The 26,274-nt window shown below is 33.4% G+C and overlaps 4 protein-coding genes across 5 annotated transcripts in view; 2 read left to right on the forward strand and 2 right to left on the reverse strand.

Annotated features, from left to right (window-relative positions):
* The window catches only part of LOC118440717 (uncharacterized), a 27,918-nt gene extending 21,352 nt beyond the window's left edge, over positions 1 to 6,566 (reverse strand). The window contains exons 1-2 of the mRNA XM_035864141.2: positions 6,266 to 6,566; positions 3,420 to 5,168 (exon numbers count right to left, since the gene is read on the reverse strand). Of these exons, the coding sequence (XP_035720034.1) occupies positions 3,420 to 5,168; positions 6,266 to 6,514 (1,998 nt within the window). The 5' untranslated portion in view covers positions 6,515 to 6,566. The remainder of the gene's footprint in view (positions 1 to 3,419; positions 5,169 to 6,265) is intronic.
* Gycalpha99B (guanylate cyclase 1 soluble subunit alpha 2) overlaps positions 1 to 26,274 on the forward strand; it is a 109,829-nt gene that overhangs the window by 39,838 nt on the left and 43,717 nt on the right. The window lies entirely within an intron of this gene.
* Positions 6,189 to 13,054, forward strand: stops (SOCS domain-containing protein stops). 2 transcript variants are annotated; one of them, XM_085664817.1, is made up of 2 exons: positions 6,189 to 6,743; positions 10,287 to 13,054. In XM_085664817.1, exon 2 carries the CDS (start codon positions 10,358 to 10,360, stop codon positions 11,189 to 11,191), a length of 834 nt encoding a protein of 277 aa, XP_085520943.1. In that variant the 5' UTR covers positions 6,189 to 6,743; positions 10,287 to 10,357; the 3' UTR covers positions 11,192 to 13,054. The 2 variants fall into 2 exon arrangements, with proteins under 2 accessions (XP_085520943.1, XP_035724896.1); XM_035869003.2 differs by lacking the exon at positions 6,189 to 6,743 and adding an exon at positions 9,575 to 9,854.
* Positions 8,880 to 24,556, reverse strand: Gycbeta100B (guanylate cyclase soluble subunit beta-1-like). Its single transcript, XM_085664815.1, has 15 exons — positions 24,488 to 24,556; positions 23,283 to 23,356; positions 22,987 to 23,085; positions 19,640 to 19,740; positions 19,020 to 19,138; positions 17,996 to 18,151; positions 17,492 to 17,645; positions 16,919 to 17,073; positions 15,904 to 16,032; positions 15,469 to 15,551; positions 14,630 to 14,800; positions 13,873 to 14,110; positions 13,498 to 13,638; positions 13,136 to 13,293; positions 8,880 to 9,281 (listed from the first exon to the last, which is right to left on the reverse strand). Exons 4-15 carry the CDS (start codon positions 19,719 to 19,721, stop codon positions 9,152 to 9,154), a joined length of 1,716 nt encoding a protein of 571 aa, XP_085520941.1. The 5' UTR covers positions 19,722 to 19,740; positions 22,987 to 23,085; positions 23,283 to 23,356; positions 24,488 to 24,556; the 3' UTR covers positions 8,880 to 9,151.

Here is a 26,274-nt window from a genome sequence, read left to right on the forward strand (position 1 = left end):
GAATTCATACGGTTCTTAAAACGTATGTATGTTCCACAATGAAAGATTTACATACCCAACTTACAAATAAAAACAAAACGTAAATGCAGATGAGTAAAACTTGCTTAGATATATATATATATATATATATATATATATATATATATATATATATATATATATATAGAAAGTACTACATGACTAGAATATCATACCTACCGATAAAAGTGCAGCGTATTAATTGTTGCGCCGTTGCGCAACCGTATATAATATCGTTCGCTAAAACCTCGTGCAAGAATGTGTAACGGGTGTAGCGGTGCTTAATAACTTGGCATTCAATGTCTGGAAGGGGAAGTTTATTAACCGGAGACACGTGTTCTCTTTTCGGTCCTTAACCGTCGAGCATAAATTACTATCACCCTGCGCGATAGTACCAAATCGGAAAAACGAATGCTTTTTACGGCTATTATGTTCGTTCGTTCAAAGAATAAATCACTTTACCTCGATAATTATCTAGTACACTAACCACTGTTGAAAACGAGTTCGTTCGTGGAAAACCAAGGAAGAATTCGATGCTTATCGAGCTGACTTTCGAATGCTTAGAACATTATCGATATTAGTTTATGCGAACCGTTCGAGTGATTTTCTGTAATTTTTTCCGGTGAGTCTTATGCGTCGGAGATTGCATAATCCGTTCTGGACAGCTGCACGGAAGTTGAAGAAACTAAAACGCAAGGAAGACGCATAACAGCTGTGAGAGGAATAATCTACGATTTAATGGTAGTACATTCGTGTACTCGTTATTGGAGCAGAATCGAGTGTTATAATGACAAAGGACACGTCATCTTATCGTCCATCCTATGGTGAGACGAATTAATTTGTTGTACGAAAGTGAACAAATCTAATTCTTTATAGTATTTCAATGGAATCTCTCTCTCTCTCTCTCTCTCTCTCTCTCTCTCTTTCTCTCTCTTTCGACTGCTAACATTTATCTTACTATACCTTTAATATATTTACTTGATTCTATCCTATGATTAATAAGTAAAATCATTCAATACCAATTCATTGTACATGTTGAAACATTAAAATGAATTTTCTCTACCCATTTTAACCGAACGTTGCAAGCTAATTTCCTATCCAGGTAGGCTAGCTAGGCTAGCTAGGTTAGCTAGGCTAGCTAGGCTAGCTAGGCGAACGAACGAGCAAGCAAACCAACAATCCACGCTCTGTAATTTTATGATGCGGGCCGCGAGAACGTTCGTACCTCTATAATCTTCAGTACAATCACTATGAAAAATTCGTGAAAGGACGTGAAGCAATGTGTACGAGCGAACGAAGCTACCGATACAACTTGAAATAAATATAAGTTGAACATATATACTAATAATGTAAAATAAAATTCAAATAATAAATATATATAAAAAATTCAATTGCTAATATCGAACATTTTCATTATCTTTGTACATATACTTTGAAATTGATATTGAAAAAATAGTCAAACGTTATGATAGTACGATTATCGAAAAATAATATTGCATAATTATTATAATTAGAAATCAGAGAAGTCGTTAATAAAAATATAGAAAAAATTATTACCACTTATAACGAAGAGTTCAACGATCGAATCGTTCTATTTAATCATTTTAATTAAGATCTTCGATCTCTAACACGTTAGAAAGTACCGATCATCGTTTCTATTTCCTCGTCGATTAAATGAAAAGAAAGTAAAGGGAAGATGGAAAAAAGAAAAAAAAATGATGACGAGGAAAAGAATAGAAGAAATACGAATGCTCGAAGTCAGAAACAAACTGTGTGTTCCTTCTTCGTGCCTTTGCTGTAATATCGCTTTATCGGATCTACCGTTATGTCGATCCGTTCCGCATCGACAGAATGTACGATCGTCGTTTACGCACGTCGCCGACATGTTCGCATAGCAACACACAGGAAACCTTTGCTGCTGGAATCGTATTAAAGATAGAGAAAATGAAAGAGAGAAGTGGATGCTCCATCATAGATTTTCATCCTGAACAATCGATGAACAGAATGAAAATCAAATTATACAATCTAACTGTACAACTATCGTTTCAGACAATTTCGTATCCGTGAAATTACGAATTTTTTTCTTTCTTATACTTTCTTTTTCTTTTATTTTATTTAAAACTGATCGATCCCTTCTTTTTAGTTAAATAAAATATATTTCCCGATGAAAAATCATCGTTACTTTCATTATTCTAACGTTATTATCTGAAGAATTTTTTGTTTATCACAACCCCGTCATTTTATTGATTGTACGAATTAAATAAACGTAGTATCTTCTCGATAGATAGTAATATAGAATTTATCGATAGGCGCTAGCAAGCTATCGCAATGCTATCACGTTGCTCAGTGTAACTAGCCAATAATTTGCTTGGCGAAATCAATTTGATCGTACGGTATCATCGGACGTTCATTGTATCTGTGATTTTTATACCGAAGAGAAACGACGCCTCACAATTGATCTGATTTTCACGTTATCAATGAATCGATCTCCTATAAAAAAAGTACTATATAATAATAATAAAATTTACCTGTAAATCTTAAATCATAAATACCATTAAAATCGTTTTCATTCGAAAGGTTGCCGTTTACTTTTCTCACGTTCAACGGTAGTGATTAAATGTAGCTAGAAAATACGATTTATTACATCGGAAATCCTGTGGCATGACCTTATCTCTTAAATCAGTGCACGAAGCAAAATAATTACGTAATTAGCCGCGTGTTTATTCTTCGAGTTAATGAGAGAATTGTCGAGAGTTAAGAATAAAAAAATATATATCAAGTAAAGTCTCTTAGAATTTTCACAATTCTGGATTCGAATAAATACATACTTTTTCGAATTTCTATATCTTAATCTACTACATTCCGAAATAGAACATCGAATTCCATGAATATTAACTAACTCCGTGTTTGGTTCTCTGGGTCAATATACCGCATTTCACGCCTGTTCAACATTCCACTTGTACGAAAGACCTTCGTACATTCTAAGCGTTTATTTCTGTCCCCTTAAAACAGAATTGCTTCGAACTACGTCGTAAAACGATCGGGACATCATGAATGTCATCCGAAGTCTAAGTTAAGTTCCAAAGTAAAGTGAGATTTTAATTTCCAGTTTGTTACTTTTCGTGCGTGCATATGTATAACTAACAATAAATACTAAATAAGTAATTTCTCAACTAGAATTAATTAGAATAGCATAGCTTGGCTATTACACGATAGAAAGTATGATAGATTTTATTAAATTATACCTCACTGTTTCTAACAAAATTAACTTTTGATAAATTAAAAGTGAGTTTCATCGAAAGTAACGTTACATCGTCAAAGAAAAAGAAAAGAAAAAAAGAGATAAAGAAAAAGAAAATATTATGATTAAATTGTGTTCTAATTATTGATTAAATACTAACCTTGGAAGATGGTTTTTGAAGGAATGTAGCTATACCAGCGCGTACTCTGTTCTTAACACCACGTACGGTTCCCTTGGCACTGCGTATGGCTTCCCTTTCGAGAATCTTGTAACCAGCGAAGCACTCATCCGTTTCTTTTTCCCCGAGGGTTCCAGGTTCCTTAGGCTCTTTATTCGAATCCTCGTTATCGTGTCTTAGCTCGTTCAAGTGAAACTTGTAGAATCTGTCATCGTCGTAGACGTACTTGTTGCCGCTCGATCGATTGTAGTTCGCATAAAACTCGGCAGCTGCGTTCTCTTGTTCTATTCTTTCCTGCTCCTGTTTTCTCTCCTCATAGGTGCATTCTCGAACGACAGGAGAGGTAGTTCCACTACTGTTTCGATCAGCGAAAGGCTCTGGACTCCTGATTCTGGGTGTCGAAGAAGCCTTCGACAAAGAGGACGTTCTAGAAGGTGACGGAGAAACGCTAGGTGAACCTGATTCCTCTCTTGATAAATCGTCAGAGTTAGCCCTATGATCATCATTGAATTCCTCGACTTCTTCCACTTGTTCTTCAGGGTCCTTGATTACTCTACCAAGGTCGTTACTCCTTGTACTTATACGCTGTTGATATTCGATAATCTCTTGACCGTTCTCGTTCAGAGATTTAGTCCCATTAACGTTTTGAGAAGCGATACTACCGTCAAGCTCGGCACCGTTTAAAGAATCGCAACTGATATTACTCTCGTTATCATCGCTATCGAGCTCCGCACCGCTACTGGTCAAACTACCGGTATGATCATGCTTTCCTACAGATAGTATAACTCTAGTACCACCTCCGATACCCTTGTTGATGTTTTTCTTCTTGGGTAAAGGAGGAGGTGTACCATCCAAATCGCTGCAAGTTCCGCTATCCAAAGTGTCACTCGGTGAACATTGTCCACTGGACATCACCATGGTGTTCAGCGGATTTTGAAAAGAATTGTAATAAATGCAGCCGCTAGATCGATTAGTTAAGGGAGAAGAATTTGGTGTCTCCGACGTCGCCCGTTGTACCATAACTTTGTCGTTTTTCTTACGATTATTATGATTGTTGTTGTTATTGTTGTTATTATTGTTGCTGCTGCTGTAGTTGCTATTTTTATTCTTATTGGTTTGATCGTTATTGTTCGCGGTGTCTTGCTCGTACGCGCAAGTTTTCTTATCTTTCGAGGCGTCACCCCCTACACTGATTCTCACACAACCCTCACCAACAACACCACTCTCGCGAAGATTCTCGTTCACAAGATTCGTCGCACTCACCAACACAGCACCGTCGCGCTCCGCTACGGACGAACGTTCGCACGTTACTCCGTTATTCTTCTCGTTTCCGTCCAAGGTCAATCTTACCGCTGATATCACCTTTCCGTTTTTATCCCCATTAGTATTGATCTTTATTTTAACTACGTGTGACGCTTGTTGTTGTTGCTGATACTGATTTTGATGTTGATATTGATGCTGTTGCTCCTGATGCTGGACGCTGCTCTGCCTATCGTAGCCGTTAGAGGTTTGTATTTCCGGGACTCGTCTCTTGGTACTTGCCGTAGAATCCACGGTACGAGAACCGACGAATACCGTTGCTCCGGCACCTGTGCTCAGAGCCGGAGAGGATGGAGGGGAAGCTGCCCGGATTGACACAGTCTGCCGAGCGACTTGGTTGCCATCCCGACTCTGAGTCTTTGCCGGTAGTGGTGGTAGAATGGTCATCGTGTTAACCTCGTCCATACGTACCTACATTCGAAAGCACTTTGCTCTTGTAGATTGATATTTGTATTTACTTTTTCTTAACTATTAAGTTTTATATACTTTTCTTTTTCTCTCTCTCTCTCTCTCTCTCTCCCTCTCTCTCTCTCTCTCTTTCTCCATCTCTACATCAATGTTAAATCAAACGCAATGGAATTCCAAGATACAATAGTATCTATTGTCCAACTGTTACTTATTTTTCTTGATATTGAAAATTATGTTTGAAATGCTTCTAAAATCTGTCTAATCGACTTTCTGCATAATACTACTAAATAATACACTATATTAATTCCTCTATCTACTAGCACAGAACTCTATTTCCCTTTCTCCTTAGCTTATGCCACTCTTTCGAGAAGGAACACCAACCAAAACGGCCTTCTCTGATTGACCTTTCCTTTCTCTATGAATCACTTACCTGCTAACAATATCCAAAATACATATTTCAGTGATGACGCATCAACGCGTCGAGCTTTAAACAATATCAATTACGTATTATGAATGCGAAAATAATAATCGCGAATTTTGTAAATTTGAAAATCTAATTTTACGCAAACTATGAAACTATTATAATTTTGTTATAGTAGTTGTAATAATGTTATTGAACACGAGACAATACTCTGATATATATATCACATTACATGAAATAAATTGTGAATTGAAGGAATCCATTGCAAACAAATTCATTATAGAATAGTGTTTACTTCATTGGCAGTTATTAATCAGAAACATATTCAACTATACTGTATATATATTTAAAATATATTTTTCAATGAAGATCAAAATTTTAATCGTTTCAAAGTAATTTTAACTGAGTAAACACATTTATTCAGAATTCTTATAAAGAGGATCCATGATTTCGACAAAAGCAGAGATGTTTCAATTAATTTGGATGGAAAACAGCTGTGTGCACCTGCACGCAGCGGAGAGAAGAGAGAAAGAGAAAGACAGGGAGAGAGAGAGAGAGAAAAAGAGAGAGAAAGAAAAAGAGAGAGAAAGAAAAAGACAGAGAGAGAGTGAGAGAGAGAGAGAGAAAGAGAGAGAGAGAGAGAGAGGGAGAAAGAAAGATTATCAAGCACTCCACTTACGGACTGCATATGTGTATCAAGAGCTACGCATAGTAAAGCAAATTGACTTGAGTCCGACGAGTAGTAGACGATGACAAACGCGACGAAGAAGATAACAAAGAAGAAGACGACGACGACGACGATGACGATGAAGAAGGAAACGATGATAACGACGACGACGACAACGGCGACGAAAACGACGGCCAACGGCAACGGTTCACAGCGCGGGGCCGTCAGTAACTGTACTGAGTGCTGCTGACACTCACTCATGCAGTCACCCGTCTTGGGTGGGGACCGAGACTACTCACGGGGCCCGTGCGACTTGAGAAAGGTGCTGCTGCTGTTTCTGCTGCCGTTCCTAAGTCTTTAGGAGTGGGGAGAAGAGGGGACCGAAGGAACGTCGAGCAGTCATTCGGAGTGGGGCAAGGAGAGAGAAGCATAACGGCCGAAGTGCTCGTCGAGTCGTGTTGAGAACGGCTCTTGGAAACGATCGTAGCAGGTACATAGCCGGAACGAGAAGGACGTGGCGTCCTCTATCGAACCACCTCGAATTGACCATCCGGTTTCTCATTTAAATACCTGCTGCTTACCGTTCACCGTATGAGAATCCCTCCTTACTCTCTTACCTGTTTGCCAACCTATCTACTTGCCTTCTACCTGCCAACCAACCAACCAACCTACCTACCTACCTACCTACCTATCTACCTGCTTGCTTGCTTGCGTGCTTGCTTGCTTGCTTGCTTGCACGATGAACCTTTGCTCTTTATGGGTGCGTCCGTGAACACAAACACTCCATGGAATCTCGTACACCTGCCGAAATTTCACCAAGACCTGTGGAATGCGCTTCTGGCTATAATGGATCGAACATCGTACAAATGGAAAGTGCGAGGAAAGATCTACTCGTCTCTTCACCAACTACACCATATGTACATACATACATACATACATACATACTTGTTCGATATCGATCAAATACATCGATTAACTATCAATTAGATTTTTTTTTACCATTTAATGATTATGTTACTTTGTTTCATCTATTCACTGACGATGTTCATATCTGCCTGCAGTTGTAGTAGAAATTTTATAATTGTTATTGGATTCCATTTGTTGTGTTATTGAAAGTATATTTTATGAAGTTCTATCATTTTTCAATCCTAGTTATATGATTGTTAAATTTAATGTTAAATATAAATAGCACAATAATCTTCGAAAAACTTTGTTAATAAAATATATTAACGTTGTAAAATAAATTAGTAGATAAATATTTACCAGAATAATACGACTGATTTCATTCGATGACAAATATTTACATAAAAAGTTGATAAAAATAATGAAACATTCAGAGAACGACTTGCGTCGAACGTATCATAAAAACACCTGAGATCATTAAAAAAAAAAAAAAAAAGAAAATAACGCGTAAGCGATATCTAACATGATTAACTTTGAACGTCATATTTTTTTGCATCGTTGAATATATTAACGATATCATTCCTTCAGGGTATAATTTCGTTTTAGCGTCGTTCGTTTTAAGTTATTACTCGTAAGCTAGATTTAAAAAAAAAAAAAAGAAAAAAAGGAAAAGGAAAAAAATACGAATCAACATTGTTCTTCCCACTTTCTCCTGAAAGGCTTATAATCTTCATTAAAAAAAAAAAAAAAAATTGCCAAGTATAATATTATCCATCAAACTATCGAGATACGATAAGAAATATCTATTCATTCGTCCATCTATTTCATCTAATTCATCTAACATCAACCATTCATTTATCCATAACAATTGTATTCAATGCAAGTTGCTCATATACATAAACCGCCTAATCCCGAGGTCGATATTGTATGTGTTTTATTATATAGCCTTATTTTCTGCGTGCCTCACCCGGTAAACCGGTCGAGAGTAGTGTGTTCACTTTTTCTTGGACAACGTGAAACTTGTATACCACAGACCACTTGGCTATGGTAGTAATGCGATTATACGAATCACTATAATGAACGTGACGAATATTGCCAATAAAGCATAGCTTGTAGAAACGCATAATTTTCTAAAATAAAAAAGAACATCCTAGCATCGTTTTCTAGACTTTAACGATCCGACAGTACGTTTCAACTATTTTCTAAGACAAAATGAAGAAGATACGTCGTATTAATAAAAGAAGAGTTATGACAGACGAACAATTAACACTTTTACGGTACCTATTCGATTGACCTTGTGACGTGCATGGGTCATGTAGAAGATCGAAACAGGTTCCGTTATATCTTTTAACCGTTTACATTCCTGTGGGTTTCTGGTCATAGCTGTTTATTTTTTATTTTAAGATTTCTTCGAATCTATCCAACTCAATATGATCGAACTTCGTCGACCTTTTCGATCGTACGAAATTTTAAGAAATTATTATGACCTTATTTAAAAGAAATTTCCTTTAATTGATCTTCATTAACGATCGACTTATTCATATGTCAAATATTATTATCAATGAACGTTTAAATCTCTGATGATTATATTTCTTATCGCTCAGAATACATACACGTATGTATACATATACATATATATATATATATATATATATATATATATATATATATATAATATAGAATATATAATTAACTAACAAAGAAAATTTTTTAAACACTCGACGTTAAGACATCTAAAAGTCAAAGAACTGTAAATTTTTCTTATGAGACAAAATGTGACAGATATCAACATATACATATTGTGAGAAACGAACGACGAGATTAATCGATGTTAAACAGGGAGATCTTACGGAGCTCTTCCTGCAATTAACGATTTTATTTCACGTTATAATATTTTATGTAGAAGCTAATGGTCTATCGGGATCTCCTGTTTTATTGCTGTAACGATAGTCTCGACGATTATGATGGACACAAATATTCTTCTTTGTGATCGTTTTATGAATTTAACTCCACTTCTCTAGACAAGAACCATACGTTCATCGGTTCTGATTTTCCTTTCATAGTCACCGGACCCCTGTATTCCAACAGAAATTGTGGATCTTGATTCTCTGGCAAGCACAAGTACCTGAAAGGAAGAAATAAAAACAATTTAAAAAACAATTTAAAAGTTATCAAATTAAATTCCACGAACTCTAATCAGTTTACAATTTATGATTTTATTTTATTTTTTTTTTTGTAAAAAAGATCAATCATTTCATGATTCACAGAATAGACAACATTAGCAAAAAATGTTCTCATGCGTAGGACAGTATTTACGGAGGAAGCCCTTAGAATACTTTACGTAAGGTCTAAACGAATTAGCTCCCTCTTGTAAGTTTCGTTCGGTTAATGTAGAGTCGATCATTTGGAGGTCGACAATCGTGAGAATGTCGACTCATAGTATCGGACATTTAAAATTTGTTTGATATCCTTCTTTGTTCTTACTTTATTATTATTATTATTATTATTATTATTATTATTATTTATCGTGAACACGTTTATCGAGAATATCTTTATCATCTTCGAAGGATGGAAGTGCTTATCGACTGTTACTTCGACAAATTGTTTTCCGAATTGGAACGCAGTTGTTTAGCGTCGCGATACAAGCGGCGAGAACTCGTCGGATATTTTTCAGACGTCATAAACAGTTGTGCGGAAGGTAATATAACCTCTTCGATATATTTCAAAATTCTTCAACGTGAGTACGCTTGAAAAGTAATTGAGAGAATTGGAAACGACGACGGAGATACCGGTGGTTTATTGGAGAGACATTTGCTACGTTTGCTTTTACCGAGTCAATGAGTAATAGAGCGAAGAGCTAAGATCGTTCAGGAAAGAAAGTTCGATAATCGATAAGAGACACGCTTAGATTTAATATTTCGTAAAGATTTTATCAAATCTGTTTACTTTTCTATGAAATTTTTAATACGTACCAAAGTTATCGAAATGCGATCATCGATCATTTGCATTTTTTGTCTTTTGTACCTATACATTATCAGCACTATCAAGATTATCAACATAATTAAAATAAAACATAAAATTTATTTACTCTCTCGATAACTCATATCTTTTACTAATTTTCTATATTCAGCGGAAAAACTGGACAAACAAGATGTCTGCGAGAGAATAGTCCTATCGGCATTACGTTATCACAACATTACAATGATGGAAAATGGCCAAGTATGTTTATTAGGAAAATTCCATAACGTTCTTTATGTGGCAGCAAAGCTCTGCTTCGATTGGAAGTTACGAAATAACGAGATAGTTATTCGTTTGTTGAACGACATATTCTATTGTGAGAAGACATTCGAAAGAATTTTCGTGGGAGCTATATTTGGTACTAGGGTGACGCATTTTCTATCTGGTTGGAAAAGCGATTTCGAAGATCAGGAGGAGAATATTAAAGCATTGGTATATTTTATGGATCATGCGATTGAAGGTAAATTGGAATATCGTTGTGCGTCTTCAACTATAAAATCTCGTTTCATCGACGTTCCAATGGAATCTTATGGTCAGGTTGTTCCGCTAAGAGTCGCAATTCAGCATGGTGCACCTGATATACTTATGATAATGCTAAGATACGGAGCTTCGATAGAATCGGACAACCTAGCACCGTCACCTATAGAAATCCTATTGGCCAAATTGAACGAGTACGATATTCAATCATCTGACGAAAAAATAATCTATCCGAAAGATCTACTTGTATGTTTGAAATTACTTTTAAGAACTATACCTATGGCAAGTGTAAAAACACCGAATCATATAGCTGCTCATAGCGGAGTCTTTAGCGTCTCTATGTATGAACATTATCCTAATTTGGTCGAACAAAATTTGGTACCACCGGAAAGAAGTGGATTATGTCCACCAGAATTAATACATCTCTGTCGTTGTAGTATAAGAGAGATATTGTTTCGAAATTGGGCTCTTCCCCATGGCATTCAAAGACTTCAGATACCGCAAACTCTGAGAAATTATTTGGACATAATGAGCGATTGATTGAAATAGATTTAATATTTATTACATATAATTAATGAAAAGAAAAAAGAAAAGGTTCGGTGGTATCATCGATTACGGTAAAAGCTTATTTGGCACGAAAAAGGAGATGGATAATTGTTTCCAAAGGTAGGAGAAATTCTCCTTATCGCCTGATTGGTGTTCATTAAGACCGATGAAGACGTATTTTCTATGAGAAGTATCGATGCTCTACGCGGTTCGATAGTCATTACGGTAAAATTATAAGGGGATCTAAATCTTTCTGACCTAACGATCGTTTTAATACTTTAGACTATTTTCTGGATTAAAGCGTTGTAAATAATGTACTATTCAGACATTTTCTCAAATAACAGGATTCTATTTATTTTTATTTTAAATATATCTGAAATTGTGTTTTACGCTTAAGAAATTTGAAAAAACTCTTCAGGTATATAATCGCGATTAGAAATTAAATGAATGCGTTTGACTTAAATGAATTAAAGAGAAAAAAGTGATATCTATAATCGCACATAACTATCAATCTATACACGTTTTTTTTTTTGCAAAACACGTTAGTTTAAACATGTCTAAACACGTTAGTTTTTTTTTTTGCAAAAGTTTAACTCCAACATGCTTCGACATATTTTTCAAAGTAGTATTATACTAATTAGGAACAGTTCGTAATCTATTTTCCGTTATGTATTGGAAAAACTTTTCGCGTTTATAGCTCGATGATAGAAGAAGACAGATGTATGTTAAAGAAACTTACGTCAACCACATGGTTAACGTGTAAATTACGAGAAAACTATCCGTAATATCGGCGTAAGCGACGATCTCGTAAATCATGGAGAACTCCCAGCGCTATTAGACGTGAGGGAAAGGGCTTCCCGATAGTATGAGCCGATCAATAATTGCACGTAATATTCTGACCTTACACATGTGTATTCCTTCCTCTGGAAAATTCGTACGTAAATATACGTATGTAAGTACTTACGTATAGTAATACTAGCTGGAAAAATTACGGTAAACGCAAAGGCGAGTATCGATGAAAGAGAGTTGAAGGGGAAAAAAAATGAGAAGGAAAAAAAAAGAAAGTGGACGAAAAAAAAAAGAGAAAAAAGAAATAATTGCCTCTTACCTCGGTGCGAAATGCACAGCGCGATTTAATCGTTCGTTTCGTTCTCCCGCGTTTACCTTCGAGTTTGCTATAGTTCGCATATCTTTTTTATATGTACGTATGTATATGTATTTATCTGTGACGATTTTAAAAGTCGATCGTATAACTTTCGATGGAAGTCGAAGCCTTTTACTTTGCTCTTGCATAGATTGCAGATAATACGTGATTTCCAACGAAGTGAACTTTAAATCAAATTCGAAATTTATGCTACTTTTTAAAATACAAAGTTTTCATCAAAAAGCAAACGCATTTTAAAAAAGGGATCAACTTAATTTTGCAAATAGTGATATACCAAAACAGAAAAATCTCTCGAACGAATATCTTTTGGGAATCTTTCCTTTGTCAAACGAAATCGATAATCGCAGGATTGATGATCGAGAATTTTTTTTTATCTTGCTCAATATATTCTCAACAAGTTCTCTAATGAATTTCGCTGAATCGACGATTAATCCAAGCAATTGATTTCTAATCGTTTAGCCTGCGACATTAGATACCCTAGTCTATCATTGTTTTTTTCGTTGAGTGTAACTCTTTCAAGAAGGGTAATCACGATCGCAACAAAGCATTGTTCGATTAATAAATCTGACTACTGTTCTCACTATTATTCGATCATTGTATTGTACTAATATTTGTAATAAATTTCTATGGAAAAGACAATAAATCTAATCCTTTTATATAACGAATAATGGTGTTTAAAATTCGTAAATGAACGATCATGTGAAATGAGATATGTTAATAAACGATGAAATTATGTGAATTATATGCTTTGTAAAAAGTAAAAATATTTTTACCTGTAAGCATCCTCCGAAACATTTATTTTACCAGGTTCTCCAGTGGTTTCCGTACGACTAGTAAGATTTACGGTATTTCCAAATAGACAATATCGTGGCATACGATGTCCGATTACTCCAGTTACAACTTCGCCACTGTGTATACCGATGGTGATTTTCTGTGAAATATTTTATAACAAATAATATCTATTTATAATTGTTCTACAATGACAATCGAATGATTTGTTTTCAATACATTTTTGAAACATCGTAATACTATATTACATTATATTTTTGAAGGAAATTAGAAATATACGTTTTCCTTCCGTTAACTTTATTTTTTATATATAAAAGAGCAAAAAAAAAAATAAGAGAATACAAACCACAGGGTCTCCATCGATTTGGACCTCGTCCGCGGCAAGATCCATCATATCGAGCGCAAGTCGTGCTATACATCGTGCATGACAACGACATGGCTCCGGTAATCCGCTCACCGCCATATATTTGTCACCTACAGTTTCCACCTAAATAAGAAAAGTTAGTTTCTAATTAAATTACACATTCATCTAATTGTCTGTAACACATCTACAATTTCAAAGTTTTTCACATAGCAATCCGAAGAATGACAAATGGAGTTTAAAGTTTCTGTCAAATTTAATTTTCGATTATAAATTAAAGTCCTGTAACTCTGAAAGAAGAAAATCAATTGCTATAACTAGAGTTCATTGCTCATTGCTGACTAAACGAAATTTTTGAACCTTGTAAACATTGGGATTTTTCTTTGGATCCGTGAGGACGTCGAAAGCAGTATACAATTGATTGAGCATGTTAACAATCTTCATAGCACCACCAGAATCTGTATGAGCTGCACAATAAGCACCAAACCCGACGATTCCCGAAAAGAGAAGTGTCACGCAATCGTATTTCTTCGCGGGTACTGGCCTCGAATGTCTAAGTTCGTTCGCCACGGAAATCGGCAATACAGAGTATAGTAACCTATGGATTAAGAAAGAGAAAGAGATAGAGAGAGAGAGAGAGATCTTTCGTATATTATCGAAAAAGTTTCAACGAAGAAATTAATGAAAATTATCTGTCATCTTTCATCTGCATTTACTTTTATATTCGAAATTTTAAACACAAAAAATGAAGAAACTTATTTTGTCAACTATAATCGGTTTATTGTCAAAGTAATTTTCATTTTCATCGAAATGACCGATTCCAGAACGTGATATTGCAATGCAATTAAATTGAACGATATTTCCTTCGAGATAAAGAAAGAACAAAGAAATAAAGTAGAACGTAGAGAAAGAGAGAGAGAGAGAGAGACAGACAGACCGAGAGAGAGAGAGAGAGAGAGAGAGAGAGAGAGAGAGAAGGAGAGAGTAATTTCTTTAAAAAGAAAATTTTACGACGTGATAAAAGTCGATTCCAAGAGATTCTTATGGAAGCTAAATAGAGGACAAGCCCGATGGGGGTCCCTTTATCAGAAAGTTCTGGGCCAACAGAAATCCTTACCTGTCGGTCTTTTGCTTCTCACCGTCGAGTTCACGATACGTTTGCTGTAGCTTATCGGTGAGTAATTCCAAGTTTCTTGTCAACTTATAATCCGCTTCAAACTGCTCCGACATCAAGACGAGGTCCCTCGTTGCATCGTGTAGTGGCACATCGCTCAGGAATAAACCACGTCTACGACACACCAAACAAGAATTAGTATGCTCTTCTAGTCTTGACATATTTTTCTTCGATAACTTTCTCTTTAATCTTTTTTTTTTTTTTTAGATATTTTTTTATTTTTTATTTACAAATGAATACTTTTACGAATGTAAAAATATGTTCAATGATGCTCACTTCATATTTTTCCATATAATAAATTCATTAAATAAAGAAATATACGATTCCATGTTTGTTATTCTTTCTTTCTTTCTTATTCTTTCTTCTTACTTTAATTTACATAAAGAAAAGAAGTTCTTTAAAAAGTACGAAAGTTACATATATTGTGTGTGTGTGTGTGTGTGTGCACGCGCGCGCGCGCGCCCATATGTGTATACGTATGCGTAACCGGTTGCGATCAAAGTGAGAAAGAAGAATGAGTACAGGTAATGTCCTTAAGAAAGTAGAAAGTTCTTGCTTCTTGAGTACGATAAAAGTTGGATGCGCCTTAAGGTGGCAGCCGAACTACTTGCTAAATCATGCTTTTTCCTTTATAGAAATAGACTATTAAAATATTTTAATTGAATAGTAAATTGATAGAAAAATCGAAGAGAATCATGCAATTGTTATTCTTTGATATAATCATCTAAAATTCATAACCTACCTATACGTCCACTATTTTTATATTTTTTACAATCTATTACCTCGTAAGATCGTCGAGATTCATGACACTGGGATAAGAAAGGAAAATCGTCAGATCACTCTCAGGTATGTACAACATTTGACCCTTCAACAAAAAATGATAATATTTCGTCACGAACGAAGCGAGAAATGTAAATTTCTCAAATGGCTAATAACACATTCAACGACCAAGCTTCTTTGTACGAATGCAAATGTATTCTATGTTTCAATTGACTTTAACAATATCCTTTGAGAAGACGAAAAAGAAACAAAAGAAAAAAATCTCAATCTCTATGTATAATAGATAACGAGAGTGACTTTATAGAAAACGATTAAATCGATTCGTCGAGTGATCTTCAATTATAAATTTATATCATATTTTTTTTTCTACTATCAAAGTTTAACGAATGTCGAGATGATATTGATTTCTACAAATTTTAGACAATCGTTTTACTAACCTTCAAACGTAGATACGCGTATTCTTCCGAGGATGCAACACGCATCGCTCCTTTTTTAGTCCTCAACACGTAGACAGTGTTTATGTGTGACAGTATGTTTTCAAATGTTAATTCCAAATGCGGCCTGACCTAGGAATGTCGACGACATTATGCAGCCTTGTTTTGCGAGAATTTATTTATCGGGTGCGGAAGGAATGTGCCAGAATTCATAATGCAGTTCGCTGGAATATAATCGACCATCAAATCTCTTTTCGTATGGAGTCGAAATGTCCTGTATAGGCTTATTGTGAATATAACATTGGACATAGCTATATATGTGTACCTATATATATATATATATATATATATATATATATGTATATGTATATGTTTAGAAAATTTATAAGTCAAGCATTTTTGACATTTTTACTCTAATCTTAAGAAAATTTGTTATTGACGAATATAATCAAAGACGCATGAGAAACATTTTATTTTCTCCATACTCTTGTTAAACATCGAGATAAGATTAAAGGATGATATTAAGTGTCAAGTATTTCTATTTTATTTTTTATATACACGATATAGTCACGAACTGATGCTAATACGAAAACGTAATAACGTAGCCGGACTGGACACAACGCGTGTGTCATGTCGCTGGCAATAAACTGGATTCGAAAGATGTATGATAGCGTGCGCATGAATATGTATGAATTATAGGAACGGGAGGTTTGGCAACGAGGAATACACGACGCAATTATGTTAGCTCGTTGCTTGGTAACAATTAAGATCGAGTTTCGAAAATTAGCTAGGGAAATTTAGCGAGTGAAAGCAAATTAATTATAAATTAATATCAGCAGGTAATATTTCAAATAAACGATATATGGACGCGATACATCCTTAAAATTGAAGCATAATTTTGATATAAACTTTTATAATGGAATAAACGATGACGTAGAAAATTATGTGAATGAAAAATAGTTAAAGAAAAATCGAAAATGCAAAACTTATTTGATGGAATTATAAATTTTTCACTTACGGCGAAAAGTATGTCGGTTAATTTGCAATTACCACTGCAGACTTGTGGTAAAATACGAGTGATGGTATAGCCTGTTTGCACTATTGTGAGATCACGGTCGAACATAATATGGAAAGGAAACACTCTGCAAAACGTTGTCGGGCTCACCTTTGGTTCTATGACAACCAATGAAAAATTTGTATATATTCTACATTCAAAATACAAAAAATATGTCGGCAAAAATATAACTATCTATGAGTACATATAATAATACATATGTATGCATATACATGAGAAAAACAAAAAAAAATATTTATAATTTCGTTTCATGTTACACATAAAAAATATCAAATAGAATCTCATAATATTTTCGACGTTTCATTAAATGACGAGAAAATAAAAACTCATGATAAAGAATCGATTTAATAAAAACGAGCTAATGATTTGAACGAATTTCATAACGTCACATTTTCTCATTAATAGTCATGACCCAGAGAGCCCCATTAATTCCACCGATGAATTGATTTTATAATTTAATAAGAATTTTGTATCCCGTATGTATTAGTACGTTCGAAAGAAATTTATCATACTCACCGGCAGACAACATTTCATGTTCGACGATCATAGAATTTGAAACGACACCGGGTCCCGATGTATTGGTTATCAAAAATTGAACATGATCACATTCGTTTTTCGTCTTCAGGATCTCCATGTCCACGTCTGTCCCGTGAAGCTTTTTCGCCACGGTCTACGGCATAGATAAAACTTCTATATTTACGCTCTCATATTGTTACAAAACTTGTTACATTATGTATAGATATTTTCTGTAATATTTTTAACGATGGTTTTGGTGAATGTTCAAATTTTCAATATCTATAAAATATATTCCTTCGATTTTTAACAAAAAAAAAAAAAAGAGTGATTCTGCATTTACTATGAAATTCAAAATATTTTATTAGATATTATGATAAAACGTCGTATAGCATTATATATATGTACGATATTCCATTGACAAAATGTATTATATGATAAAAATGTTCTCGTTTAACATTACATGAAATTCCATAATATTTTTAGATTTCTTATTTATAAGTATACCTTAACAATTCCAATAACGATATATTCCAAACCCGGTCGGTCCGAATAATAATGCAATACCAAAGCACCATCCTCTGGTCTTTCTGTACATCGAAAAGATGGTGCCCTCATTCCAGGATACAATGTACCCAAATGATCGTGAAGAGCATCTAGATTCTAAAATAGCAAAAAAACTTATCTTTAAAATATGTGTTTTTGCATTTATGATAATGCATTTAATTTAAATTAATATTTGATATTTGAAATTGTATTATTCGTAATTCGAAATCGTATATACTAAAGATATTTAATATTAATTACAATTGTGCTGGTTATCATAAATGTAAAAATAAAAAAGATTCAAAGAAATGATACAATACCGTATCGTTTGAAACTTAGAAAAATGTCAAAAGTCGTTTCATTGGTACGACTAGAACGGATCGGGCAAATGATTGAGCACGACGTTTTCAAAACGATGTAAAGGATGAGAGAAAATAAAATTCTTCGAACATTATGACAAGAACATAGTGCCGGAACGTGAGACTGCGTACGATAAAAGCTGGAAATGAAAAAGCCGAGTGAGCAGAAGCTTCTTAATGGGCTTCACCTGTTTTCTTATCCTATACCATCTCTTTCTTTTTCTTTCTTTCACTTTAATAAAAATTGCTTGCTTGACTCGACCCAAAAGGATTATTCAAAAAAAATCTTTTTCTAAACCTTTCCCTTTGAACGATATATCTCTCTAATATACTCGCAGGAGCCATGACCTATCCTAACGGAAAACTGGTTATACGAGAAGTATCAAAATGAATTATGATATATCATCGACATTGTGTATGTATCATAAACATGAGAATTATGTTAATGAAACTAGTTTGTCAAACTAGTTTGGAATAATACGTATGTAGTACATAAAAAAAAAAAAGATAAAGAAAAAAATTTATGTTTCCGTAATAAAAGAGAGATTAATCATATTTTATCAATTAGATTATATTATAAATTAATATTGATTTAAAAAATAATAAATCCTTGTCATACGATTTACCTGCAAAAAATCTCTAGGTGTTGCCCCAAGAACTTGAAGGATTTTGTCGTATCCAGAATCCTGACAGAAGTCAAAGAACATTCGTCCGAACAATTCCAATATATCGTTCGCAGGAATGTCTAGAAAATGAAATGAGCTTAATAAATATAGAACTGATTTAAATCTAGGACAAATAAAACAAAACTCCCACACGCATCCCTGTTTTGTGGATTTGTATGTTATGATAAATCATATATTTGGTTAAATTATTTACACAATCGCATTGTTATTATTAATATCGTTTAATTGCTATATATTTACTTGAATATAAGCAAGTTGTACGTTGGTTTAACATTCATAATCCGTCGAACATTACGTATCATTGTCTACAAATAATATATTATTTTACCTGTGCTTATCTCCGAATTTATTTTGTTTGATTAATAAATTTTAAGAACTCTATAATAAGACGTATACATATAGTATTTTAATAAAAAAGAAAAAAAAACAATAAAATCACATGATTAACATATATTGCATTTCAAATTAGGAACAAAAAAAAATTGATATTATATTTATTAAATTGGAACAAATATATCGATTAACTACATAATTATATTTAGAAAGTATAATATACATACTCAATCGATTAACAGCCGCTGCTATAAGATTATATGTAATTTCATCGTCGTAAATTTGTCGTACTAAAAATTGTCCGTCCATATTAATAGCAGCATCTTTCCTAAAGCAATAAAATTGCGTCAATTACTTTGCTCGTGTAAGCATACCTATGAGAGCAATTAAACAGAAAGATTAACAATGACATATAAACGCAATAAGCGATAGAGCAATAAGATATAAGAGATAGCTTGTAAAACGTGCAAACAAGAAGGTATTTAGAAATGATATTTGTGTTTAAATTAACTATGAAAGATACAAATTATGAGGGGCAATAACGAGCGTTTCATGGGTCGTCTAGCAAATAATAGAGAAAGCACGATACAGAGAGCTAGGAATATTAAATTCGTCTAATGAAACTTTGCTTTTATTGAATTAATAAATTAAATCAATAATAAATAAATTAATTAATATATATATATATATATATATATATATATATCATCATTTATATCACCTTAATATTTCATCTTCTTTTTGGACTACTCATTTTATAGATTGTAACAAAGACAAATATTTTAACAACTGTCTTATCTAGATTATTTAAATTCTTTCGATTTAATTGTTCAATATTGCTATATCCCCGATGTTAATTTAATCTTGGAGCTTTCCTCGAAAGCTTTACATAATTTAAAACAAATCTATACAGTTTAAAATTTTCCTAGAGTGTCAATCGAAAAAACTGAAAATTGTAAAATAAATTGTTTACTTTTAAATTTATCATGAATTTTTTAGTGAAAGTGTTTGATGAAAATATTATAAAATTTGAATATTCGAACGAAAGGAGAACTTCGAAATAATGACGTGCAATTTGCAAACACGATGCCATTCCCGAGAGAGCAGCGGTGGAAACCTCATTTAGGCTGAGTAAAGTGACCCTCTTATATGAGCCTCTAAGTGCCGTCGTAGCATTTCAGTTTCAGGGTAACTTCTATTTTAAGTACAATGGCGAAACACAGGGTACGTGAAATTTGTTGTCGCCCTACGTAACAATTCCTTTCAATTAAATCTAAATCGAGTCATATTAAGATTTTCTCCAAAATAGAACACTTCTCGAAAATATCAATTGATATAATAGTAATAATTATATTCAAGCTAACTTTTGTTAATGAAATTACTAATTAGATTTAATCTTTCAATTGTCTAGTTCCAATTAGACCATTAATTAATTCTAAACGTAAGAAACATATGAGAAATATACATGCTCGATTATTATTATTATAGCAAGGTATTTCAACAATTTCGATAGTTATCTAAACAAGAACATGCTAATATAATTCTCAGAATGTTGCGAATTAATATTATTTTTATTATTTAGGAAACATGTTATTTATTGTTTTTTATTTTTCTTTTTTTAATAAGATCGTTTCACTATGAGATTCATCATTAGACATTCTTATAATTATAAAAGCTACAACAATTATTATTTATTTAAGATGGAAAAATATTATTTTGTTTTGAACGATCTTAAAACAATATTTTTTTTCTATAAAATTTAAAACAATTTACAATAACATTTTAACCTGTTCGAAGATACTTTGATATTTTCAAGTACTTTATAAATATACTTAGGGAAGAATATATAATAGGTAGGATTGAAGATTCATTCGAATAAATTAATTCGTTAAAATAATTTGAAACATATCGTATGAGTATAATAAATATAATTAAGAAATGATCTATAGTAAAAGGTTGACATTTTCTTGTAAATTTACAATTCCATTTTTTCTAATTCAATTTTTCTTTACTATTTAACTGTTTTTAATCAACCCTTTAAAGAAATTGAATGGTTTTGCCAAAGCTTTTAAAACCGAACACGTAATATCTCGTATTTTACTATCGTAGGTGGATAACGTGATCGAGTAAACGATTGGATTTTCCGTAGAAAAAAATAAAAATAAAAGTAAAAGTATCGACGCGAGATTCTAAGAATAATGGTTGCGTCTTTCGTTTGAAGAAAAACGAGTTAAACAAGTTAGCTTTTAGGCAATGTGCTAAGAGTTGAAAGGTTTCGTGTAATGCAATCTTTTGTTCGACTGTAACTCGAACTTTCACGATGGCATTTATTCGTTCTTGAAAACGTTTTATGCTTGATAAAATGAATAGAATTTTATATTTGTACGTATTAACTTAAAATACAATGTCGCAACATTGTACTTCTTTGTACTAAAGTTTCTCAAAATTGAATCCATCCTTATTAGATGATGTTTCTCCTTTCACGAGAAACTTTTTTTTAATTTTAATGAATTTAATGAAGATCCATCCGGATTATTAACAAAGGAAACATGCTTTAAGAAAAATATTATTGAAGTTAACAAAAGCAATATGGTATTGATTGTAATGTTAAAGAATACACCACTAAAATAGTTCACATTCAAGAATTGAGACAAGACATACTATACAAAGGATCGTAACAAAGCAAAATAAGTATCTGTTCGAAGTAAAGAGAGCTACGAGAAACATAAATTATTCTTCTCAAGTCGATATCTTTGTGTTCGAAAAGATACCATATCGAAAAAATATCGTTTTTAAATCCTACTACGATATTCAATATCGTGCAATGAACCAAATGCTTTATGATAGAAATGTTCATTCATTATTCTGTTATCAAATGGACAAGAAAAACAGCAATTCAGCGGATTTCGATAGATCTCTATAATATAAAAGGTAATTTCAGTTAGAACACTACCGAGGTGATAAACACGAACACGTATGTTTGCTGGGCTCAGCAGGAAAAGCGTCGAGTATGTGCAAGTGACCGAGAATATTTATGCGATATAACAGCTCAAATTTACAGCATCATTTGCCTATCGAAATGGTCTATGCTTTTCATTTCCAGAAAATAAAAATGATTGAGAGAAAAAGGAAAATTCTATTTATATTACTTTTATTTTCATTTGCTGACGATCCTGAATACATCGTTTAAATGTTATATACATCGAATGAACTCAAAATTTTTGAAATTCTTTTAATAAGAAAAAAGAAAAACAAAAAAAAAATATATATATATATACAATTACAATAGAAACTTCATTTATAAAGTGATTTTTACACAAAGTTTCCTTTATTTCATTTTAAATATAAATTGCTCTGAGAGAATCGATTTCAGCACTGAGCTCGGTTAGACAGTAATGATTTCTACAATTTCTATATACATAGTCCGTTAAGAGAAAGTGGAAGAAAAAAATCAACAGATCCATTCGTGCGAAGCGAGAAAAGACAAACTGAAAGAAAGATCGTCTTCGTGGCTTTTACGGAATTACAAAAGAAAACGAGGTGCATCGATCTTAGCGATAAACGATATTGTTACTTGGAAAGCACGTGGTCAGGACAAAAAGGAATACTCGATCTATCCTGGACGTGTTGTGAAAACGAAGAAAAAAGAGAATCGGATGAGCTAGATATATATCTAAAACAGTAAAGATAGAATAAAAGTGATACATGAAAACAAGCGATAAAAATAAAATATTATAAACTTCGCGAGTGTCTCATGCAGAAATGAAAATTTCCATTAAGTACCGAAAGCAACGATATTTCAGCTCTTTCTTTTTCTTTTATTTTTTTAATTTTTTTCTTTTTTTTTTTTCTTTTGTAAATTTTACCTACTTTATCTCATCCCATGTTTTGCTGCCAAAGTTCTTCACAACGAGGAGCTCGAGAGCGTAATTCACGAAACCGTACTGCACATATGACAGAAAGAAGAAGAAAAAGAAAAAAAAACAAAAAGAAAAAAGAGTCGATTAAAAACGGAGGGAAAACATGAAAATCACTCGAAAGCGATCATTTCAAACGCTCGACTTGAAGGGGGAATGTAATTTAAACGAACAAAGAAAAATCTAAGCTGTCACATGCGATAAAGTTTTCCTTAGTGATTCGAGTCAACGTCATAGTCGTCCTATGCGATCTCGTTTTGTTTTCTTTCTTTATTTTTTTCATTTGAAGTTCGTTAAAAATAATTCTCCTTCCCCCTATTTCCCTAATCCTCTCTCTCTCCCCCTCTCTTTCTCTATCTCTATCTCTTTCATTCTTCAACCCACCACCCCTTTCGCCCCCTTCTCCCTGCCACCCCTTCACGACGCGTCAAACGACTGCTCTCGAGATATCGAAAGGAATCGGAACTGTGATCATGAGAAATCGGCGAGTCGATCTTTGTTCCGAGGACGTACCATGTCTTGGCTAGCTCTACGATCAAGCAGACAGGAAGTGACGAAATTCTCTCTCACTCTTTACGTATCATTCCATTCTAATTGGCATAGGATGCCGTGTTTACCTCGTGCACACGAGTCGCGTACTGGAAGACGCTCGAGCGTACGTTCCGAGGCGATAAGTATCGATTTTCTTGCTAGCATACGCGCCACCTGGTGTTCGTGTCGTTGCAACGTTACTTCCTCTTCCACCTCTTCTTTCCCTCCCACTACCCTCTCTGACTCCCTTTCTCTCACTCTCTCTCACCCTCTTTCCATACACTCTACCCAACACCCTCGAAACCACCAACGGCCGGTGCTCTTCTTCGATTCGTAGACCAACGCTACCACTGACAAAGGCGACGAGAAAGACGATGACATGACCTGGAATCGACGAGACTCGATATATCCTCTTTTACTTTTTCTTATTTCTTTATTTCTTTTTTTCTTCCTTTCTTTCTTTCTTTCATTCTTTCTTTCTTCCCTTTTATTCCTTTTATTTTTTCTTACCATTTCTCTTTACGTATTATTTCGATTTCCTATATCTAATATCCTTTCTAATCATCTTCCTTTCGTTTTACCATAGTTCCTTCCTATCTCATTTTAGACAATTGAATTCCTACTTACCTTGATACCAACGAATTCCGTTTGAGTAACTCCAAAAGATGTCACCGGGTTTGACGTTGTTCCGTTGAAAGGTCGTCTTCCTTGCTTTCTAACTTGATGGATTTACTTTGAACTCTACCCAATCTCGAGGTCCAGTGGTTTAATGAATTAAAAGAGAAGAGAGCATTTCCTTGTTGGTTCGTTCAAATGAAAATGTAGTTCGGTTTCAATGCTTTTTAACATGGCAAAAAGGTGAAAGTTTACTCTGCTTCGAGAAAGAGGGAAAGAAAAAAAAATAAATAAATAAAATACTAAAGAAGAAGAAGGAAAAGAAGAAAAAGAAGAAAAAGAAGAAAAAGAAGAAGAAGAAGAAGAAGAAAAACAAACGAACGATGAAGAAGAATAAACAACGAAGAAAATTAAAGCGTTTCGAAATTCTTCGACCAACATTTTCAAGCTTCTAAGTTTTCATCTTCTTAATCTCTATAACACGGTCAATACAACCGTTTATCTTCGAAGAGAATATTCGACTTAACCTTTCGATAGTTTAATTATTCCCTAACTTTGTTTAGGGGGTATCGACGACGCACCTTTGGTCGCAACAGCTGTTATACGTTCAAAGCAGCTTTACAGTTTGACGTATTTTCAATATACACGGGCGACAACTCAGAACGCTATACACGTTTCCTCTACGGTAAACCTAACGTACTTTAACCAAGTTTTAAATTATCTACAAGCATATAAAGTATACAAGGAGTATCAAAAAGGGAAACATTCTTTTAACTAAAAAATTCAGTTATTCGAAATAGAATTTTTTTTAACGCAATATCGATAATCGTCAAATTAATCGAGTTTATTAAAGGATTAATTTTTAATTCGACGATTGGTAGTATTATATAGGTATTATCTAAGTAATAATAGATATCTAATATTATAGGATATTTAATATTATATTTGATTTGCTTTATTGAAATAATTTATAAATAATAATTATATTATTTTAGATAGTAATTAATCATTGATTGATCTTCGTTAATAATTAAATTCGTTTAAAGGAAAAATTCAAACGACGTTACCGCGAACATTTTAGTATTTTATCAAAGAATATTTAAATTTTTATTTATCATATTTCATCCTCGTGTATCTTTATTTTCTTAGGGAAAACAAAAAAGTAATGTATAACTAAATGAAAATAATATGAGAAAATAGTCTTACTCAATATTAAAAGCACTCCGACGCCCCTTTATATCATATTACCCGTAGCCTCGACTTTTACCCTATCTCTTTTTCTCTTTCACTCTTACTAAAGCATTATTTTGCGTTCTTTTTACACGAGGAACAATTACACCGATGCATACCGAGTAATACGGTAAATGGAAAGAACGTGAACGATAAGTTGAGAAGAATTTTCTTTTGCCTTTGAAGGATGTACTTGATATACCTACTTTCTTGCTTGAAAAATAATTGCGAAATCGCGTGTTGAGAAAAAAAAATTTTAATCATTTCAAATTTCACTTTGAAAGTTTAAATTCAGGAAAAATTTTACGTGAACTCGGGATCAATAACACATACAAAATGATTCGAATTTCTCTCTCTCTCTCTCTCTCTCTCTCTCTCTCTCTCTCTCTCTCCGAAACTTGTTATCCACAATTTATGAAACAAAAGAATTCAGATATAGATATTAAACTACGGTGAAATTTTGTATATTACTTATCATAAAGTGACGATATTATTTATAGTTACGTTCCTTGTCGAACTCGAGAAAAATAAAATCGTCGATAATTCTGGAGAAAATTTTTTTTCTTTTT

Source organism: Vespa mandarinia, chromosome 2, assembly GCF_050613455.1.
Source record: "Vespa mandarinia isolate Hongniang chromosome 2, ASM5061345v1, whole genome shotgun sequence".
Lineage (NCBI taxonomy): Eukaryota > Metazoa > Arthropoda > Insecta > Hymenoptera > Vespidae > Vespa > Vespa mandarinia.

Bases quoted from the DNA above. Each gene is read 5' to 3' on its own strand.
- stops (XM_035869003.2), top strand. From the start codon at position 9,725: ATGGAAGTGCTTATCGACTGTTACTTCGACAAATTGTTTTCCGAATTG. The intron at 9,855-10,286 runs GTAATATAACCT...TTCTATATTCAG, and splicing joins CATAAACAGTTGTGCGGAAG to CGGAAAAACTGGACAAACAA.
- Gycbeta100B (XM_085664815.1), bottom strand. From the start codon at position 19,721: ATGGACGGACAATTTTTAGTACGACAAATTTACGACGATGAAATTACA. The intron at 17,074-17,491 runs GTGAGTATGATA...TGGTTGTCATAG, and splicing joins ACATGAAATGTTGTCTGCCG to AACCAAAGGTGAGCCCGACA. The intron at 14,111-14,629 runs GTAAGGATTTCT...CTTAATCCATAG, and splicing joins GAGAAGCAAAAGACCGACAG to GTTACTATACTCTGTATTGC.